This window comes from Protopterus annectens, chromosome 2.part0 (genome assembly GCF_019279795.1).
Source record: "Protopterus annectens isolate FY-2018-M chromosome 2.part0, PAN1.0, whole genome shotgun sequence".
NCBI classification, from domain to species: Eukaryota; Metazoa; Chordata; order Ceratodontiformes; family Protopteridae; genus Protopterus; species Protopterus annectens.
The window spans coordinates 1427611559-1427631395 of NC_056728.1; the positions used below are offsets into that span (position 1 = coordinate 1427611559).

The following is a 19837-nucleotide window of genomic DNA, read 5'->3' on the forward strand; positions in this document are numbered from 1 at the left end:
GGGGGTAGCTTAGGACTCCCTGTTTTTGAAGTGGAAGCACGCCATTGCTTAGATCTCTGCATTCCCTGGGACTGTTGTCTAGGGGGTCCGCTAACCCTAGGGCTTGTCTGAGCTGGCCTTGAGGGGGCCGGAAAGGCCCAGTGCTTGGAGGGGCAATGCCTACTGAGCCTCGGAGGCTGGACCTATAAGAAGTCTTTGACTGTCTGCACAGATTTAGCTGTTTCTTCCATCTTTTTTAACACCTCTTCTGCCTTGGTGCCCAACAAATTATCTTTGTTCAATGATGCGTCCAATAGTTTTGATTTGACACGGTCTGGCAAGGTCTGTTCCTTAAGCCAAGCATGCCTTCTAAGTACAGAACCTGTGACTGCTGCCCTGCAGGATGCTTCTAGGAAGTCAAAACCAGATTGCAAGGTGTGTTTAGTAACTTGGCTTGCAGAATGCATAAGCTCCTGTAATTCTTCATTTTCTGCACAAGCCAGAAAGGTAGATATCTTTTGTTTAAGGAGTTCTATGCTATGTTGCTGGTACTTCAGCATGTGGAACTGACAATTTAGTGCTCTAATGGCAAGAGTTGCAGAGGTGTATACTTTTTTACCCCATCTGTCTAAAGCTCGGGAATCCCTGTTCGAGGGAGTGGGATTCTTAGCTGTGGTTGCTTTTATTCCTTTAGGTGCTTGGGAGATGACCTCTGGGTCAGCAGTAGGATTTTTGGAAAGAAATTTGTGTGAGTCAGGGACTCTAACACCTGTCAGGCTTCCTGGGGGCAGGTGGGAGGGTGTCAGGAGTTAAACTGGATTCCATAAAGACATCATCCACAAAAATCTAAGAATTCCTTGAGTCTCTTTTTGGACTGAGGATAGTCTTGATACTCCCATTGGAAATGCTCCCTGAAAGTAGGTAGGGTTTCACCAAATGAAATATCCTCTGTAAGAGAGGCAGAAGGAATGGATTCCTCTGCATCTGAATCCTCATTAGCAGACAAGGGTTGCATGTCTTCATATTCAAAAACCTCAGAGTCATCGGACTCCTGGTCAGATGAAACTGCTGGGGACAAATCTCTTTCTTTTGGAAGGGGTAGGCTGGCTTCCCCTAATAAGCATGATAAGGTCTTCTGCCATTTTAAGCATTTGAGATTGAGGCATGGAAGCAGGTGCTTGAGCTTGGGTTGTTGTTGCAACTGTACATCGTGACCGAGTAGGAGAGGAACCGAATGGTGAGACTTTTAATCCGGTTCGGACGCCAAGGGTTTTGGCGCAAATGGATTTTGTCAACAGATCATCCTCCTTGTTGGCTGAAGCAGGCATTTCTCCGGATAACCCCACAAGAAACTATAGCAACAAAGGTACTGTTCACAATTCTTTCCACAGTTCGTGGAAAAGCAATTCAGTTAACGACTGGCTTAAAAAGCCTTTTAATATTGAGTTTAAAAAGGGACAAAAGCGGACCTCTGCTGATGGCGCTAGCTATTATAATAAATTAGATAAAATGTATAAATTAATGATGAAATTTAAGACTCTGACTGTTGAAAATGAATATTTAACAGAGTGCATTGACAGAAAAGTGGTTCCTAAGGGTCTTAGAATATTTAAGTATCCTAACAATGTTATAGGTGGATCACTTTTTCATCAAGAGTTATTAAAGGTTTTTAATCATTGTGGTATTGAAATTTTAAAATTAATTATTCAGGAAAACAACAGAATGCAAGAATTATTACAAAATGAGATAGAGACATTGGATTTATGTATCAAGGAAGACCTTATTTTTCAGATAGGTGAGGAAAGGGAAAAGTATTACCAAATTAAGGATGACGTAGAATGGAAATGTAGTGAAATTATTGAAAGGAAAATAAGCAAGTTAAGAAGGGACTTACAGGAATATGAAAACAATACTCATTACCCTAAGCCGCCTTTCAAGAGGAATGATGTTTACCAGCATCATGGTGATCCACCTCTTGTATATAATGAAGATGATGGTAAAGGAAGAGAATTTTTTGATTATGATGCTGAATTTCCCCCTTTAATGAGAGATTCTTACAATCCTTATAGCAAGAAGGAAAGATACCAAAATTTTCAAAAAAGAGGGGGGAGAAGGGGGAGGGGGAGGTATTAGATTTAATACACCCAACCCCTGTTAAAGAACAACATCACAATGTTATTCAGGTTGATGGTACTACGCACACTTTGGGAAATTTTACTATTTATAATTTCAGTAGCATTACTCTTACTGAAACACATTTCCAGTTGTTAAGCAAAGGTTTCAAATTTATTCCAACAGTAAAGGGAGAATTAGTTAGTACCATCATAGATGTTAAGCTTTTTCTTAGAAAAGTAAATTTTGGTATTTTGTTTGCCTCTATTAACTCGAGTAACAAGAATGATTTACCTCCTCAGGACCCAGCTCTGATCCGTAGAAGTATATACAACCCACCCTTGCATCCGCAAGTAAAAAATTTTGAAAACATGTTAGAAAATGAAATCAGACAAACGTACGAAGAAAATGAAATGGAATTTAATCTTTCTAAGCAAGAAAAAGAAACTTTGTACGAATTAAAAAACAATAATGATCTGAGAGTAATGAAACCGGACAAGGGTGGGGGTATAGTCTTTATGGACAATATTATTTATGAAGGAAAAATGAATTTTATATTAAATGATACGAAAAAATACACCCTAGTTTCACTAAATGAAATTTATTTAGCGTATTATAAAATTGACAACTTATTAAATAGCTACCTATATGAAGGATCTATTGATAGAAAAACTTTTGAATACTTATGTGTGGTAAAGCCAAGAATACCAACAATATTTGGAATACCTAAGGTCCACAAAAATTTGGAGGATCCTCCGTTGAGACCCATTGTCTCAGCGTTAGGGTCCAAGACACTTCCAATGGCGAAGTATGTGGACCACAAGGTAAAACACATAAGTATGGAGAATATATATACTCTGAGAGACTCATGGGATTTTTTAAGATGTATTGGTCCGGAATTGTATAATGAAGATTTATTATTCATTACAATTGATGTTGTGGACTTATTTACATGTATTCCACATAATGAGGGTCTTGCTATGTTTGAAGAAATGGTTTATAAAGACATCAAGTTAACACAGGCTGAAAAATGTACCATTACTGGATTAGTTGATCTGGTAATGAGATACAATTTTTTCACCTTTCAAGGCGAATACTATCAACAAATACAAGGTACAGCAATGGGCGCAGCATGTGGGCCCATTTATGCTGACATTGTCCTTACGAGATGGGAGGAAGATTATATAATCAATTCTAGCTATAAGGATTGTTGGACGTTGTATCGTCGTTTTTTAGACGACATAGTCATTTTTTGGATAGCAGGAATCGAAAGATTCAATGAATTTTTTGAGTATATAAATAATTCTACGAATTTCTTAAAATTTACTTATTCTTTTTCGAGGGACAAACTGCAATATTTAGATGTAGAAATTTACAAGAAAGGAAGTAATTTTGAAACTAAAATTTACAGGAAGAAAACATTCTGTAATTCCTTTCTTCACTTCACTAGTGCACACCCCTCACACTGTAAAAAGAATATTGTTAAAGGACAGTTTGTGAGGGGTAGTAGGATGACAAGCGCTAGTGAGGATTTTCTTATTGAATGCAATTTTTTAAGTAAAATGTTTGAGGAAAGAGGCTATCCAAATGACTTTATAACAAAATTGAGAATTGAGGTGGAATTGGGGAGACATCATAAATTTCAGCCAATAAAGGGACAAAGGATTAATAACAACATTATAGAAAATGTGACCATGAGTACTGGTAATGAACCAAGATATGAGCAGGCTTTAATTATGGAATACAATGTTTCAAATATCAAGATTAGTGAACTATTCAGAAATGAATGGGCTAGATTTCTAGCCCTATCAGATATAAATGGCATGAACAGTTTGAGTCCAAAGATTGTATATAGAAATGCCAGGACTATAAAGAATATATTAGAATCCCAATCCAGGTGGAATATAAAAAATAAGGGAATGGAGGGTCAGAAGAGGAAAGGTAGCTATAAGTGTGGCCATTGCAATCAATGTGATTACATGTCTAATGTCGATGAAATTATTATTCCTAGTAGGAACAACAGAATTATAAGAAGTAAAAGTTTTTATAGTTGTGAGACAAAAGGTGTAGTTTATATAAGCATTTGTAAGAAATGCAATTCCTTCTATATAGGAAAAACAGAGCGGGTCCTGAGGAGGAGAATATACGAACATTGTTATGAGATTTCTAAGGCGAAAGATACAAACGCCTTGTATAGACATACAAAAGAGTGTAAAGAGGCAAATTTTGAATTTTTTGTTATTGAACAGGTAGAAAAGGACGTAAGGGGTGGTTTATGGGAGGAAAGACTGGCCTATAGAGAACTATGGTGGCAAATATTTCTTAATGCCACTAAAAAACCTGGTTTAAATGATAGTGTATCTATAGTTCCAGTTCTTAAATTAAAAGCAGCAGATATTTAAAACAAGTTTGTAATTCATAGAATGGTCAATAGATGGTGCTATTTATTTACAAAAGATATAGCACTAAATTTTGATACGTATTTCACTAAATACTAAGGTCTCTTTACATGTATATATGAATTTATTATCTTGCACTGTTTCAGATTTTAATGAAACTGTAATTATGTATAAATAAAGTTTATTTTTTAAACATATTTATTAATGGAAAGTACAGATATTAAGGTGTTTTTTAAAATGGGTTAATTTTAATTCAATATTTATGAGAAACACTTGTTGATTGGTTGTTTTAAGATGCACTGTGATTCATTGGGCAAATTTTGAAAAGTTTTTTTATTTAATGCTCTAATTAATTTTGATTGGCTTTATCTGATGAAGTCATTGTGAGGAAAGACGAAAACGCAATTTTCCTGTTAAGAGCGTTAATTTTGTTGCTTGGATTATATTCTGTCTCAACGTTTGAGTTATTAAACTGTGGATTTGTGCAATACTTCTGGTGTTCCTGCCTTCGATTCGTTTTTGTGGATTTACCTGGTTTACATTGTCCTTATTTGTTTTATTAAGATTAAGAATATGGAACACCTGAGTGCCCACTGAAGAACTCTCATGGGATATCTGGCATGTGTGACAAGAGCTATGGCAGCGTCCATCATGCCCAATACTTGTAAAACTAGGGAAGCTGAAGATGAGGTAATCTGATGAAGTATGGAGTCTATTGATTGGTAATTTTGAAATTTTTAAGATGGTGTCCAGATGGCATCCATTGAAATATATTGTTTAAATAGGCTACAATTTGGATTTTTCAAAATTTAATTGATATGCCCAAGGACAGACTCTAATGATGTATGATACCTCTTGCTAAGGTAAGGCATTATCTTGTTGTGGCAGTGAGGAGCCAATCACACAGATAAAAGAAAAACTGGAACCCCTTCAGTTTGACGTGGGTAGCAAGACTACCACTATGCACTTGGTGATCAACAAGGGGGCTTTGGTGAGATAGATTATCAGTGATTGGAACTGGTAGTGATTGGCTCCCAGCTGGAAGTGGAGGTACCCTCTGGATTGCTTCATGGTTATGTAGGGGCAAGCATCCTGAAAGTCTGCAGAGCACAGCCAGTCTCCATCCTGTAGATATGGAAGAATGGATGGCAATGTGACTATTTTAACTTTGTCTTTTTTGACACATAGGTTTTGGCCACTCACATCTGGAATGGGTCAGAGGTCCTTCCTTTTGGACTAAAGATTCTGGAATAGATACCAGACTGTCTCTGTTCTGATGGGCCCTCTTGGATACCTTGTTTTTAAAGAAGTTGCCAAAAATCTTCTGATGGTGGGGGGGGATCCACCTTGGATCCCGGAAACTACCGTCCCATCAATCTGACAAGCCTTATCTGCAAGGCCATGGAGCGTATTATCATGGAACTTATAAACAAAGACATCAGCAACCTTCAAACACTGGACCCCACCCAGTTTGGGTTCGTGAAGGGCCGAGCTTGTCTCCTGAACCTGCTTGACTTCTTCGAATCAGTCTCCAGAGCCATGGACAAGGGTAAGGTGGTCCACACAGCCTATCTAAACCTTGCCAAGGCCTTTGACACCATTCCCCACTCAGAAATCATAGATAAACTTACTAAGCTGGGAATTATTCCCTATGTCACCCAATGGGTTGCTTACTGATAGAACCCACACTGTAAAAGTAGCCGACTCCAAATCCAGCTCCAGACAAGTGGAGTACCTCAGGTTTCAGTCCTGGGATCGCTCATCTTTGGCATCTACTTCTCTGAAGTACAAGCCAACACTAAGGAACTCTGGCTAAAAAGTTCGCAGATGATTGCAAACTGGGAGCCATTATTGAATCCCCAGATGATGTGGATACTCTACAAAAGGGCCTTACAGAAACAGATGCTTGGTGCCAGAGCCATGGGCTCAAGCTCAATGCCAAACAATGTATAGTTATCCCCTTTGGGAAAAAACATGAATCTGTGAATTACCATATAGGTGGCAGTACACTAAACACCGAAAGTGTGATAAGAGACTTAGGGACACAGGTGGACAGTGGTCTCACCTTCGATAACTACATCGCCACAACAGTCAGGAAATCCTTCTATGTGGCACGCCTCATCACTAAGGGCTTTTCATCCAGAAAAAAGGAGGTCATTGCCCCACTTTACTCATCCCTCATTAGACCCATTATAGAATACAACGCCCCATTTGGTATGTACCTCTCAAGACATCTGCAACAACTGGAACAGCCGCAGGAATACCTCACTAAAATAATCACAGGCCTAAAGCAGATGCCCTACGCTGGAACAATCAGCAAGCCATCTAGGGTGTTGGGGCAGTCTTCTGGAGAAATTCTGTTGACCCATTCTGTCTCTATGGTGACTTCCACTGAAGGCTCCCCCAACCATTTCAGCCATCACCTGAAAAGAAACTGAAAAACAGATGGACTACTTTTAAAAAAGAGTGTATTGTTATCCTTCTGTTTCCAGGAAAATGACCTCTGAGGAGTTCCAAAGTGGACTCCAATGTCAGAAAAAGTATTCCTATACTGCTTACTTTTCAGCAATTTATTTTAACCTTGGCACCAAACAGTGAGGTACTATCATAAGGGTTGTTTACAAAGGATTCATGAAGCTGTCTGCAAAGTCTAAGTCTATATGTGCCTTAACAAAGGCTCTCTCATCACACGTACCTATTATTGTCCATAAAGCTCTTTGTAGTCCAGTTAGACCTCAATGTCGAAGCTGTGGAAAGTCAACAACTAAGGATCCTGAAGAGCTCCCTCTCTGAAGATGTTATGCTAAAGGTTTAGTTCTTAAGGGACCTGTCATAAATAAGGATCAATTTGATGTTAATGTACACTAGAACTGAGGACTTCTAAGTAACTGTCTTCATGCAGATTGGAGTCAAGACTTCACAGGAAGTGAAAACTTAGAGATTTTAGAAACTGAAGCTAGGGAAAGCAACTCCTCCAACTTTCTTTCTCTTTTCAGTTTCCTCTCTGTTTCCCTGCCCCCCCCCCCCCCCACACACACCTTTTTTATTTTTTTTATCTTTTTCTGATCTACTCCTGGAGTCAGCAAGGAGAAGGACCCTAAGAATGAGTCTCTTTCTAGCGACTTGCAAATCTCTCAAGGGTAGAAGGCAAAATATCCAGTCCCAGGCACATTACACAAAGGTCTTAGGTTTCCTCGGGCAGAAGTCTGTGCCCACATTTAGCACACTTTTTATATCTAAAAGCATTTGCCATAACTCTGACAAGGTTACACACACAAGATACAAAAACAACATGTACTACAAAAGGACGGCTACACTCTCATCAATATTTTATAAAGAAGTACAACTGTGCAAAACAGATATAAAGCTTCCCATACTAGGTTAACAAGAGTCTGAGAGTAATTATGTGAACAATCAAATTCTCTCCTTAGAACAAGGTAGTTTAAGATTACCTGGTTTGAAGGGATACTTTACAGCTATGCAGTTAAGGCTCACATACATAGCACAAGCAGAAGGATATACATTACAGTGGAAAAGGATGATGATGATGATGATAAAACAAGGAGGGAGTTTGACTAATACAAAGAGAGAGAGGATTTTGGATGCAGGTCCTTAAGAACAACCACATAAAATATTAAACCTAGAATATTTTCTGCTGTTTTGTAAGAACTAAGCCAACATCGGAATGCAGAAAGGGGATTATACTAAAAGGGATGACAACAGGCAACAGAGGCTAGAATTTATTGGAGAAAATTAGCAAAGGAACCAAGGTATTGCAAGCAAATAATGAGAGAGAGAAATGTAATAGAATAGGATGAGGCAAAAGCTTGGATTGCAAGATAGACACTGCCTTCCTTACCAAACATTAATAAAGTGCAGTCAAAATGAAAGGGATATCAGAGTGCTAAGTGAAAGGCCAGCTATGGTAGAGTTTTTACTTGATGTCAGAACAGCTGCTGCTGTTAAAAAGAGATAATTAGTAGGGGCATATAAAACAATACATAACTGTTAGAATCAATCAGAGGAGGTTAGAAAAAATTGGGAAGAGAACATGGAAAGGCAATTTACAAAGGAACAATGGGGGAGCATCTTTATGACTCCCAAATATGCAACAATGTCCAGAAGGTTTAGAATTTTTACTTGGAAGTGTTTGCATGTGTATTCCATACCCTAAGTAGACTTCAGAGAACCTTTTGTGAGGTAGACAACAAATGTTATTGGTGTGATGCAAAAGACAGAGGTAATTAAGAAATGTTTTTTGGGAATGGAACAAGTTGGTAGACTTTAAAAATTCTCTACAGCGTACTTAGTTAAAACTGTTGGGGGAACAAATCAAAAATAAGTCCTTTTGAGCTGGGGCATGGGATATGAATTACCTAGACACAGTAAGGCCTTACTAAACTTTATGATATTGGTTTCCAAAAACAGCAATTACTAGAAAATGCAAATCGAAATCTAAACCAATTATAACTGAAGTACTAAAGATTGTAAAGGAGATGAAAGAACAGGAGGTGAGATCTTTAGAAAAAGGGAAGGAGCAAATGACATAGAACAGATGGAATTTGCGGGAACAACACATGCAGAATAATGTTCAGGAAGAGGAATTTAAGAAAAGTCAAGAAGTGAGCAATTTATGCACTGCTGGAGTGAATAGCAATTAAAAACAAAACTTATTTGTACTGCATGAAAAATGTTATTATAATTTGTTTTCTCTTCTATTAATGTATATGTATCTATGTCACTATCTAAAATGGGATTTAATAAAAATCTTTAAAAAGGAAAACCAAAAGAGTTTGAAAATGGTAGTACTAGAAGAGAATAAGGGAGGAGATAAACATTAAGGAATATCTAAATAAACACATATATGAAAAATCTTTGTTTGGAAAAGCTGTCCAAGGGAAAAAGTATTTAGTTGACTAAATGTTAGCAAGACAAGCAGAAAATAAGGTGCTTGTCTGAAGACGACTGGGGTGCTGAAGGACCAAGCCTGTTGCAGATGGAAGCTAATGACATCTGAGGGGTGGTGAGAATGAAGGTGCATTATGGGAAAGAGAAGGAGCATATGCACTGGAGCGAGAACCTGCAGGCCTGTTTCTGCCACCAGGACCATAAGTCATGGCAGACAGAGGAAACAATATAAGACCTTACTTCAACAAGTTATTTGTAAAAGCCAATGCACGCTAAGCTCTTTACATTGTAATTTTTGTTCTGTTGCAGTTTAATGACAGTGTTGTCACAGGCTAGAAGTTAACTGCCCAGTTTGAAATAATTGACATCAAAGCAAGAAAAGGAATGGAAAGTTAAATAAAAACCTTAGGCGGGGTTTTTAAAAAGTATGAAAGGATGTACAGGGCAGTTGAACAACGTAATACCAATTGATTTATTATAGCAATAACCCACGCCTGGGTGTGGGTAATGCTGGATTTACCCATGGTTGGGGTGGTTTGGTCATGAGGGCAAAGCCCAAGTGGCCAAACAAAGCCAACTGTGGGTAAATCCAGCATTACCCACACCCAGGCGTGTTGTTATATCTAATGACATTATTTAAGAAAAAAATAATTACTTTTCTTAAATAATGGCATTGTATAATGCCTCCTTGCTGCCCTTCCGCAGCTGTCTGGTATTCTGCTGCAGTTCTGATGTATTGCGCATGCGTATGCCTACGCAGTACATCAGAGCTGTGGACAAAAGCAATGGAGAAAGCAACATCTCCACTGCTTTTTATAAACTGTTTTGCTATGTTAAATGGGTTTAACATAGTGAGACAGCTTTAAAAAAAGCAACGGAGAATCTCAGTTGCTTTTTTTAAAGCTGTCTCGCTATGTTAAACTCCTTTAACATAGCGAGACAGTGTGAAGCAATGGAGATCTTGCGTTCTCCGTTGCTGTAAAAAAAGAGTTATAGTAATGGAAAAAGTCCGGGCGACAGGACCTTTTTCCATTACTATAACTCTGATTTACAACGCGCACGCTGACCAATCAGCGTGCACGTTTTTAAATATTAATGGGAGGTCATTGTATAACTGTATTTTAAGTGATTAGATATGCTGGTTTGCATCTGAAAAGTCTTCTAAGAGTGTGACCCACAGTCTAACAAAGAGCAGAACTGATATTTTAACAACTTGTATAACTAACATCATATCATATATAAGCATTGGTTATACAGTGTAAAGCTCTGAGCATGCACATGCTTTAGTAAAGTAACTTGTTAAAGTAAGATCCTGTACTGTCTCCTCCCATTTTTCCCATGCCTTTTCTTTCTTTGATATGAATCATTTAAAAATCTGCAGTTATATGAGCTATTAAAAAACATATCACTAGATGACATTTCAGAATTAAACACCTTCCTTAAAACACTTAACAAATTAGCCCCTATTAGGACAAGAAGAATTTAATCTGATCCTTCTCCTTGGGTATCCAAAAACACCAAGCCACTTATGAAGGACAGAGACAGCCTGGTTAAAATGGGCACATAACAAAACATTTGACAACTTACCACAACTAAATAGCCAAGTGAAGTTACACATCTGACATGACAAAAAAAAAAATCAAGTTAATGTTGCTTATCCCAAAACAGCTTATAACGCAATAGCAGCATTTCTACATACATCAAATAACAATACCAAAAATGAACTAGCTACAGATACCAAACTACTAGGAGTTACCATAAACAACCAAATGAAGTTTGACAATCGTGCATCGCAAGCCAAAGAAAGATGCACTAAAAACTAGGAAGTTACTATAGGGCTAAATTCCTCTTCACAGATGATGCAAGGATATGCACTGCCATCAGCCTACTACTCCTAATCCTACTGTATACCTCCCCAGATTTAGCAAACAAACTCATCCACAGCCTTTAAGTTTCAACACTGGTAACACAAAATAGCAAAGATTACCAACAACATGCCTCATAAAACTCATTAATGCCTTCCACTTAAAAAGTTAAACTGTTAGAATTTTCTCACTCTACCTTTTTCTCAGCTACATACAATCCACAAAGTCCTTCATAAACCTGAACTATGTCCTAGCCTAAAATCTCTTTTATACCTAACTGAACATCTTGTGTCAAAATTCTTGTTATAACTGAATCCAAAAGTCTGGCTGGAGATTCTCTTGTACTCCGTCTCTCCAGAAAGTGGAACTCAGTTCCAGTTTCTATACAACAAACTGAAACAATGCACTTTTTCAAAGTGAACTAAACCAACAACCAACACCTCAAAAAAGTATGACTTTTCACCTGTGATATTCCAGGTTAACAGCTTCCATACTTCGTTACAATTACTGAACTAAACATTCATGTTTCACATAATATTCTTAAACTCCTTGCTCTGCATTATACTCTCTGATGATTATCATATGTAGAACAAACTTTCTGCATTTTGTAGTTATTAACTAATGTACTTCAAATACCTTGTCTGTATTCTTTATGTTGTTTCTGGAGCTTTTCTCCCAAAGACTCCACTAAATAGGGGTTCATGTCCATTTCGACTTTCCCAGTCAACAAATGCTATAAATACATGAATATATAAACAACTTTTCTGCCTGTGACAACACTGTCATTTCCAATACAACAGGCTAAGAATTGGGTAGCTTTTAAGCAAAACACAACAGAAGTTCATTTTACCTTCCTTGCAACTAATGCTGATTCACATCTTCTTTAAGTATGGACCATTCAGGCTTAACAATTAAGTGTGCATTCTACATTTATCTTTATACTGCTTATGGTAGGGATCTGTCCATACAAAAGTGAACATCTTTGCAATATTAATTAAACCTCAAATATACACAATTGCATTCTTGTACAGTACCTGGTTCCAGTTCGGCAGCTAAATGCATTTCTTGCTATTAGAAGGCCATTTCATTCCTTTTTAATTTTAAGGCATTCTTCCTGGAAAGGCTAATATTCAAAACTGGATCTGAAGGACAAAGGAACAAATAATAACTTGAATTTATTTATCAATTATTACGGTGCAAACATCAAATTATGGTTCCATGCAATTTCTTGAAGGAAACAGTCAGGACTGAGTTCCACAATTAGCTCAGAAACAGGGTGTTCTTGCTCTGGGTACAACACTGCTCTTCTTCCTGCCTACCTAAGGTGACACAGCAGTGGGCATCATACTAATTCTGGTCACGTGAAAGTATCAGAGCAACAAAATCTATGAAGAGGATGTGTCAAAAACAGCAAAATAGCAAAAGACCAGTCCAAATACTATGACTGAAATGACGCACAAAAGTCAGGATGGTGAAAAATATCAAATGTTTAACAAAACACTTTTAATATACACAAACAGCAATTCAGTATTCAGTCATACAACTGACAATAAAGGCAATAACACAAGTGAAACAAAATTCAAGCAATCAGCTAAAAGCAAATGCTAATACAAATGAATACAATGAACAAAACACAACAAATACCCCATGGAGACCAAACACACTTATTTAATGAAGTTTAGGTGGCTTTCTTTTTAATAAAACAGGGTTTTGGAGATTATGTATATACTGTGTTCATACTGTATGGAGTATAGAGGTATGTGAGGATAGAGTCCCATATGTTGGGGGGGGGGGCGGGGGTGGCAATGCTTCCCATGAAAGGTGAAAGAATTTTGTAACCCAATGCTTTTCTGTCTTTATAACAGTTATCTTCTGGACTCAGGGTGACTAGTGACTTCAAAGCAAGAGGCAGCTGTATGGAGCAAAAAAATATGTGGAGCTGTCTGGGGGCGAACAACTTCAGGCCAGGGTCAAATCTGAACACATTTGAAGTTTTACTTAAACAATTGGCAGTGGCGGCTCATGGACTGCAGCCCCCCCCCAGCTATACAATGAAGACAGCTGCGAGTCCCGGAACTGCACATGCGTGATCGGCGAGTTCCTATCTAGACTGATGTTTAACCAGTCCTGATCGGAACTGTGCATGTGTGCTCATCTGGACTGTCATTTCACCAGTTTGGATTACACAGAGAGGCATCCGTACACCAATGCCCAGAGGTCTATGCAGTTTGTAACCACACAGACTGGAAGGATATTGGACTGCAATGTCTGCAGTCACGTACATGAGAAATAGGACTGCACCGTCCACTGATTGGCTCCCAGGAAGGAAGGGAAAGGAGATTTGTATTTGGTGCTCCATTCACTGCTGCAAGGAATATACTAAGGGAAAGGATGCTACAAGAGAGGTACTGTCTCTCAGGGAATTCACTACGAATACACAGGTACTGTCTCTCAGGGAATTCACTACGAATACACAGGTACTGTCTCTCAAGGAATGTCTCTCAAGGAAAGAGGTGTGTGTGTCGGGTACTGTCTTCTCAAGGAAAGATGTGTGTGTGTGTGTGTGTGTGTGTGTGTGTGTGTGCGTGTGAGAGAGAGAAAAGCCCCAGTTAAATATACCTGGTGGCCAGAGTTACTCAGACCCAAACTCTGTACCTTGGGTACAGGTAGCAAAAGCCTGAATTCCCTTCCCACCACCAGTTATGAAATCTGTTGAGATTTTTGCTTCATATTTTTGCTCTGTTCTGTTCCTCATAAAATATGTGGTTTTCTGCATTTCTGTAATCAGTGAGTGGCAGACATTTGAATTTCAGACTTCAACCATTTTATTCTAACAATTTTCTATGTTTATAAGATCAGTATTTGAAAATTGTCCCTATTTATGGGGCTGTATTCCCCCATTACTAGCTCTGTCCAGTATTTTGTGCTAAGAGGTTGAGAGCTATGGTGAGAACTGAATTCACTAAATGATAGCCATTTAAGGTGCAGTCTTCCTGTCTTTCAACAGCTGATTTGGCATAGTGGTATGTTGCTCTGACTGTAGTGCACAGGGTCCTGGGTTCAAGACTTGGCAGTGAAATGCATGGTGGTTAACACATTTTATTCTAGCGACTTTCCAAGATTATACAAGTAATGTTTAAAATGTGTCCCTGGTTCATGGTCTTTTGTCCCCCCAATAAATTTTGGCTTTTTCCAGATTTCTTGTCCTGCAAAGTTGAGAGATACAGTTGAGTGTCAAGTCCATTTTACAAGAAGCTGAGAGCTTCAGGGGAACAGAAGTTTAGAGATGCTTATGCTGAGTCTGCTTGCATTGTTAACAGCATAACAAGTTGAATACTTGCTTTTGATGCAGAAGGCTATGGGTTCTACTCCCAAAGTATTTAGATCTATTGCTGATACTGTACTGTGTTGTATTTTTAAAGGGGGTGGTCGCTGCAGTCCTGAGAATGTCATTTTTGGCGGAGATACATAGTAACTATGAACATGTTATCACTTTGCCATCCATTCCCTATTACACTATTACTAACTTATCATTTTTTTTAATGTAACATACTCAATTTATACAGGTACTTTTTGTAGATGAAACAATGAAATATAAAGTTGTTTGCTAGCAGCAACTTCATTAGTTACAGATCTCTTTAATGTGGGATTATTTAGATGACTTTTACTTCTGCAAGAGATTCTGCATATTTGATACTGGTGGAATGTAGAAGTTTGAGTAGACTTTTATGACGGAAATGTTCTGAACTGGGCAGTTTTGTCATTATTGGTGCATGCATTTTGCTTCATTGTTTAATGGAAAAATGTTCAAAACAATACATTTAAAATGCCCTCTAACAATTGTAGTGTATTATACAAGGAATATTATTTAATACAATCAGGAAGGTGTTTATTGATTATCTGATTAGCTCCTAGTTCTTGTTTGGATGTGTTTGATTAGGGACCAGTTAAATCAACTGTCTACAAGCACAAACTGTTTTTGTTACTGAATATTTTCACTGATTGAGTTTGAACGCTGCTGAAAGTGATAAAGCCAGACTGAAGCAATCACTTCTCTTAGATCTTATATTTTTTTGGGGGGGGGTACTTATTGTCCACACCTAGGGAGCTAAGTCCATCACATAGGATTTCTGCCACACAATTCTCCTGGCCTAACTATACCTCTCAACTGTCCAGATTTTTGCAGAATGAATAGATTTTTGCTTCTTATTTTTAGTTTGTTCTTCATAACATTTATGGTTTTCTGGCAAATCATTTAGGAATGAAGTCACTTAATGACAGACACTGAGTTTCAGACTTCAGAAAAATGCACGCTAAAGCAAGACCAGTTATTCTATCTAAGTTTATGCAAGATCAATTTTTAGTATTGTTTGTTTGTTCCCCCAATATATTTGGCCATTTCCAGATTTCCTGCATTAAGAGGTTGAGAGGTATGCGCAAATAAATCGTTTTACAGAATTAGGTATATCCAAACCTCTCAACTTTTCCTGATTTTGGCTCAAAATGTTGCACTCCCCCTAATAATCCTTCCACAAAATAGCAATTTTGGAAGAAATGTAGAGGATTTACAATTAATAAATAATTGTAATGATCAGAGTTATAGATTACTTTTACTTTAGAAATGCATGTAGATTCTCTTGTTTTGTCAGCTGCTCAACTTAACAGTGCTAATATTTAAAAAAGTGTCCCTTTGACAAGACCCCAGCAGTATTGTGTGACTATTTTATATTTTTGTATCACATTTTTGGTCCGTTTTTCATAAAATTGTGGTTTTCTGGCAAATTAGTGGCAAATCATTAAACTGAAGTTAGAAAATAATGACAGACATTTGAGTTTCAGATTTCATACCCTTCAGAAAATTCATACTAATGCAAGACCTACTATTCTATTATCTTTCTAAGTTTATAAGAGCAATATTTAAAAATTGTACTTATTTTTGGGCCTTTGTCCCACTTATATTTATGGCTTTTTCCAGATTTCTTGCTCTGAGGTTGAGAGGTATGACAAATGTGTCAGGGCCATCACTATCAGCCAGAGACATTTCAAATTGTGCCATACTTGTTGTACCCCACTCCCCCATGTAGTGACTCTGGATGTGTTCAAGTAAAGCAAGGAGCAGTTATGCAGCGTAAGTGTGCAAAGTATCCCCTCATCCAAGGGAGACACATGTACTACAGTGGATTTTCATCTGTCCTTGATTTTGCAGAACGTTTTGATTTTCTGTCATATTTTTATACTGTTGATTTATGCTTATTATTCAGAAAATGCATGTTGTTGCAGTGCCTGTTGCTGTTGTGCCTGTGTCTGTGTTTAAGTAGCAATGCTTTAATGACCATCAGGTAAGCTTGTCTGAGATTGTAAGATGCGAGTAAGCTTTAATAAGCATACTGTTAAATAATTACCAACACTGAAAGCCTTTTCGTTGTTGCCATGCAGATAATATTTACATAACTAGACAATGTACAAGCCTCAGGTATTGAAATACATACGACAGTATGACAAAATAAAGAACACTATTTTTTAGAGGTCTTGCCCTGCGGCATCCGTACAGCTCCTGCTAACTATATACACAAACTCCAAGATTGCTCAAAGTGGAGAAAGGGCTAATTCACAGAAACCTCTGTGCTACAATCTCAAAAGCAAAACATACATCAGGCTGTAAAACAAGGAAAAAGAATGCTAGCCCCTTCGAGCATTCACTCTTAGAGACAGCAAATATATATATATATATATATATAGGATCATGGGGGCTACAAAGCTAATGGACCTACAGCCTTTTTAAGCCTAGCCATTCATGCCTCAATTTTCCCCATTTATCAATGCCAACAGACTAGAAAGGTTTTGATATATGTCTGTGCCTTAGGGCATCTAGAAGCTGCCCCTGTCCATAAGGGACACAGGTGACAAGCCAGGGCTGAACGTGCGCTTTCTCATCCATTGATCCAAAATGCACTTGAATAGGCTTAGGAAAGAGCTCTGCTTCACATGAACTGGAAGCATGTCACATGGATGGGGAAATCGTCACATACCTCTCAGATTTAGATAGATTAGTTGTGTAAGAACTTACCATAATGATAGATGTCCTTCTCTTCTCTGTAGCAGTATTCCTGACTTAAGGGAGTTGTCTGCCAAGGTGACGACCTGACATCAGGCAGTATATCAAAGTGTCTTACTACCTAAGGTGCGTGGTATGGCTGACGTTGGCCATAAGCCAACGTTGACCATAAAAGATATGTACGCATGCACCACCCTCAGTGAATCCAAGAAAGGCAAGAAGCGGGGGGAAAGGAAGGATGGTTGGAATACTGCAACATAGAAGCAGAGGACATCTATTGTTAAGGTAAGTTCTTACACAACTAAGCTATGTCCTTCTACTCTTCTGTTGCAGTACTCTTGACTTAAGGGAAAGTACAAAAGCTCATGAGGAAAGGGCCGAGAAAGTGGCAGAGTAATTTTCAAAGGAAGCCTTGGAGAATGGCCCTGGTAAACCTTATCCTGGATCTAGACAGGAAGTGCAGTGGAATTTTCTGTGAACCCATGGAGAACGGCCCTGGCAAATCCTGCCCTGGATCTAAAGATGGAATCCAGCTTATAGTGTTTGGTGAAGGTGTGGACAGATGTCCAAGTAGCAGCTTCTAGGATAGAGCTGGTATCCAAACCCCTGAGGAAGGCCCCTGAAGAAGACATTGCCCTGGTAGAGTGAGCTTTGACTGAGCCATGGATAACCTTACCATACTGGGTGTAGCAAAAGGCAATAGATTTGGAAATCCAATTAGAGGTGGTCTGTTTAAACACAGGCAATCCCAGAGCCCTGGGATGGAAAGACACAAATAATTGGCCTGTTTTTCTAAAGGGTTTAGTCTTATATAAGAAGAACCTGAGATGTCTGTGTACATCCAGGGTGTGCAGGATCCTCTCACTACTGTTCTGGTGAGAGAGAAAGAAAGTTGATATGTGAATTGCCTGATTTAAGGACAATTTATTGACAACCTTTGGCATGAATGAGGGACTGATCCACAGGGACACACTGTCTTTGTTGAAAGAAAAGAAGGGGGGAGAAGCTATAAGGGCTTGTAACTCTGAGACTCACCTGGCAGGTGTAATGACCACCAAGAAGATTGTTTTCCAAGTGCAGTATTTGAGTGAACTAGAGGAAGCAGGTTTGAATGGTGCTTAAGTCAATTACTCTAGTACAAAGTTGAGGTCCCAAGGTGGAGCCACTGGTCTCCAGGGGTGTCTGATATGTAGGAAACCTTTGAGGAATTTAATTGTTTAGCTTTGAATCTGGAAGCTAAGGGGGGATTTAATTGTAAACAGGTGGAAATAGCTGACAAATGAGCTTTGATGGAAGAGTATGCTAATCCTGCATTAAGCAGTTCACACAGATAAGATAGAACCATAGGTGGGGGCAACTTCAATGGATCCTGGTTTCTATCCAGACACCAAACTGAGAACCTGTTCCATTTGGAGGTGTAAGATTTTCTAGAAGTGGGTTTCCTGGCCTAATGCAGTACTTGAAGCACATCCTCAGAGTAAAGTTGTCTGGATAGTATTAGTGCTCTATCACCCACACAGTTAATTGGAGGGTTTTCAGATTTGGGTGTAGGAGTAAGCCATTTTTCTGTGCTAGCAGTCAACTCTGTGGGGTAACTTGTGGTGAATTCCTTTGGCTAGGTGAAAGTGAAGGGAGAACCAATGCTGTCCTGGCCACTAGGGAGTCACCAGCAAGCTTTTAGGTTTTTCCTGTTGGACTTTCAACAAGACTTTGGAGATGAGTGGAAGGGGAGGGAAATGTATATAGGAATTTCCCCTTCCATGACAATGAAAGGATGTCCACTCTCTATGGCTGAGGATGGTATTCTCTGGCACAAAACCGAGGAAGCAGTTTGTTCATGGGGGAAGCAAACAAATCTCTCTATGGAATAACCCACTGGTGGACAATGTCTAAAAACACATCCATGTGAAGCTTCCATTCATGGGTTTGTGTTCTGGATCTGCTTAGGGTGTCTGCCACTGTACTCTGGCTGGAGGGGATGTACACTGTTTGGAGAAATACAACTAGGAGGTGAGCTAAGATCCCATACCGGCATGACTAGTCTGCACAGGAGATAGGATCTGGTACCTCCCTACTTGTTTATGTACACAACCTCCCTCCTGGTCTTATCAGTGATTTGAACATTTGGAGGGCAAAAATTAGCGCCCTCATTTCTTTCACATTTATATTTTCCTTCATTTGGGAGGGAGACCACTCCCCTTGAGCTGTGTGGAAGTCTAAGGCCATTCCCCCCAACCCATGTCCAAAGCATCCGTAAATAAGGTCTGAGTAGGTGGAAAAGGGTGAATGGGAAGACCAGGATTTAAAGACAGTTGTGAGATCCACCACTGGAGCTCCTGCTTTAGACATGGGAGGAGCAGAATGAGGTGTTCTAGAGAGTAGGCATGCTGAGACCATAACGATTTAAGGAACCATTGGAGTTTTCTCATGTGAAGCCTTGCCAGAGGAAGCATTGGGATGGTTTAAGCCATCAGGCCCAAGATCCTGAGGAATTGTCTGGAAGAAATCTGATGTAGTAG

The 19837-nt window shown here is 38.8% G+C and overlaps 1 protein-coding gene across 2 annotated transcripts in view; it reads right to left on the reverse strand.

Annotated features, from left to right (window-relative positions):
• The window catches only part of USP53 (ubiquitin specific peptidase 53), a 1362943-nt gene that overhangs the window by 72207 nt on the left and 1270899 nt on the right, over positions 1 to 19837 (reverse strand). For both annotated transcript variants that reach the window (XM_044061652.1, XM_044061653.1), the window contains exon 17: positions 12298 to 12405. In XM_044061652.1, the coding sequence (XP_043917587.1) occupies positions 12335 to 12405 (71 nt within the window). In that variant the 3' untranslated portion in view covers positions 12298 to 12334. The remainder of the gene's footprint in view (positions 1 to 12297; positions 12406 to 19837) is intronic.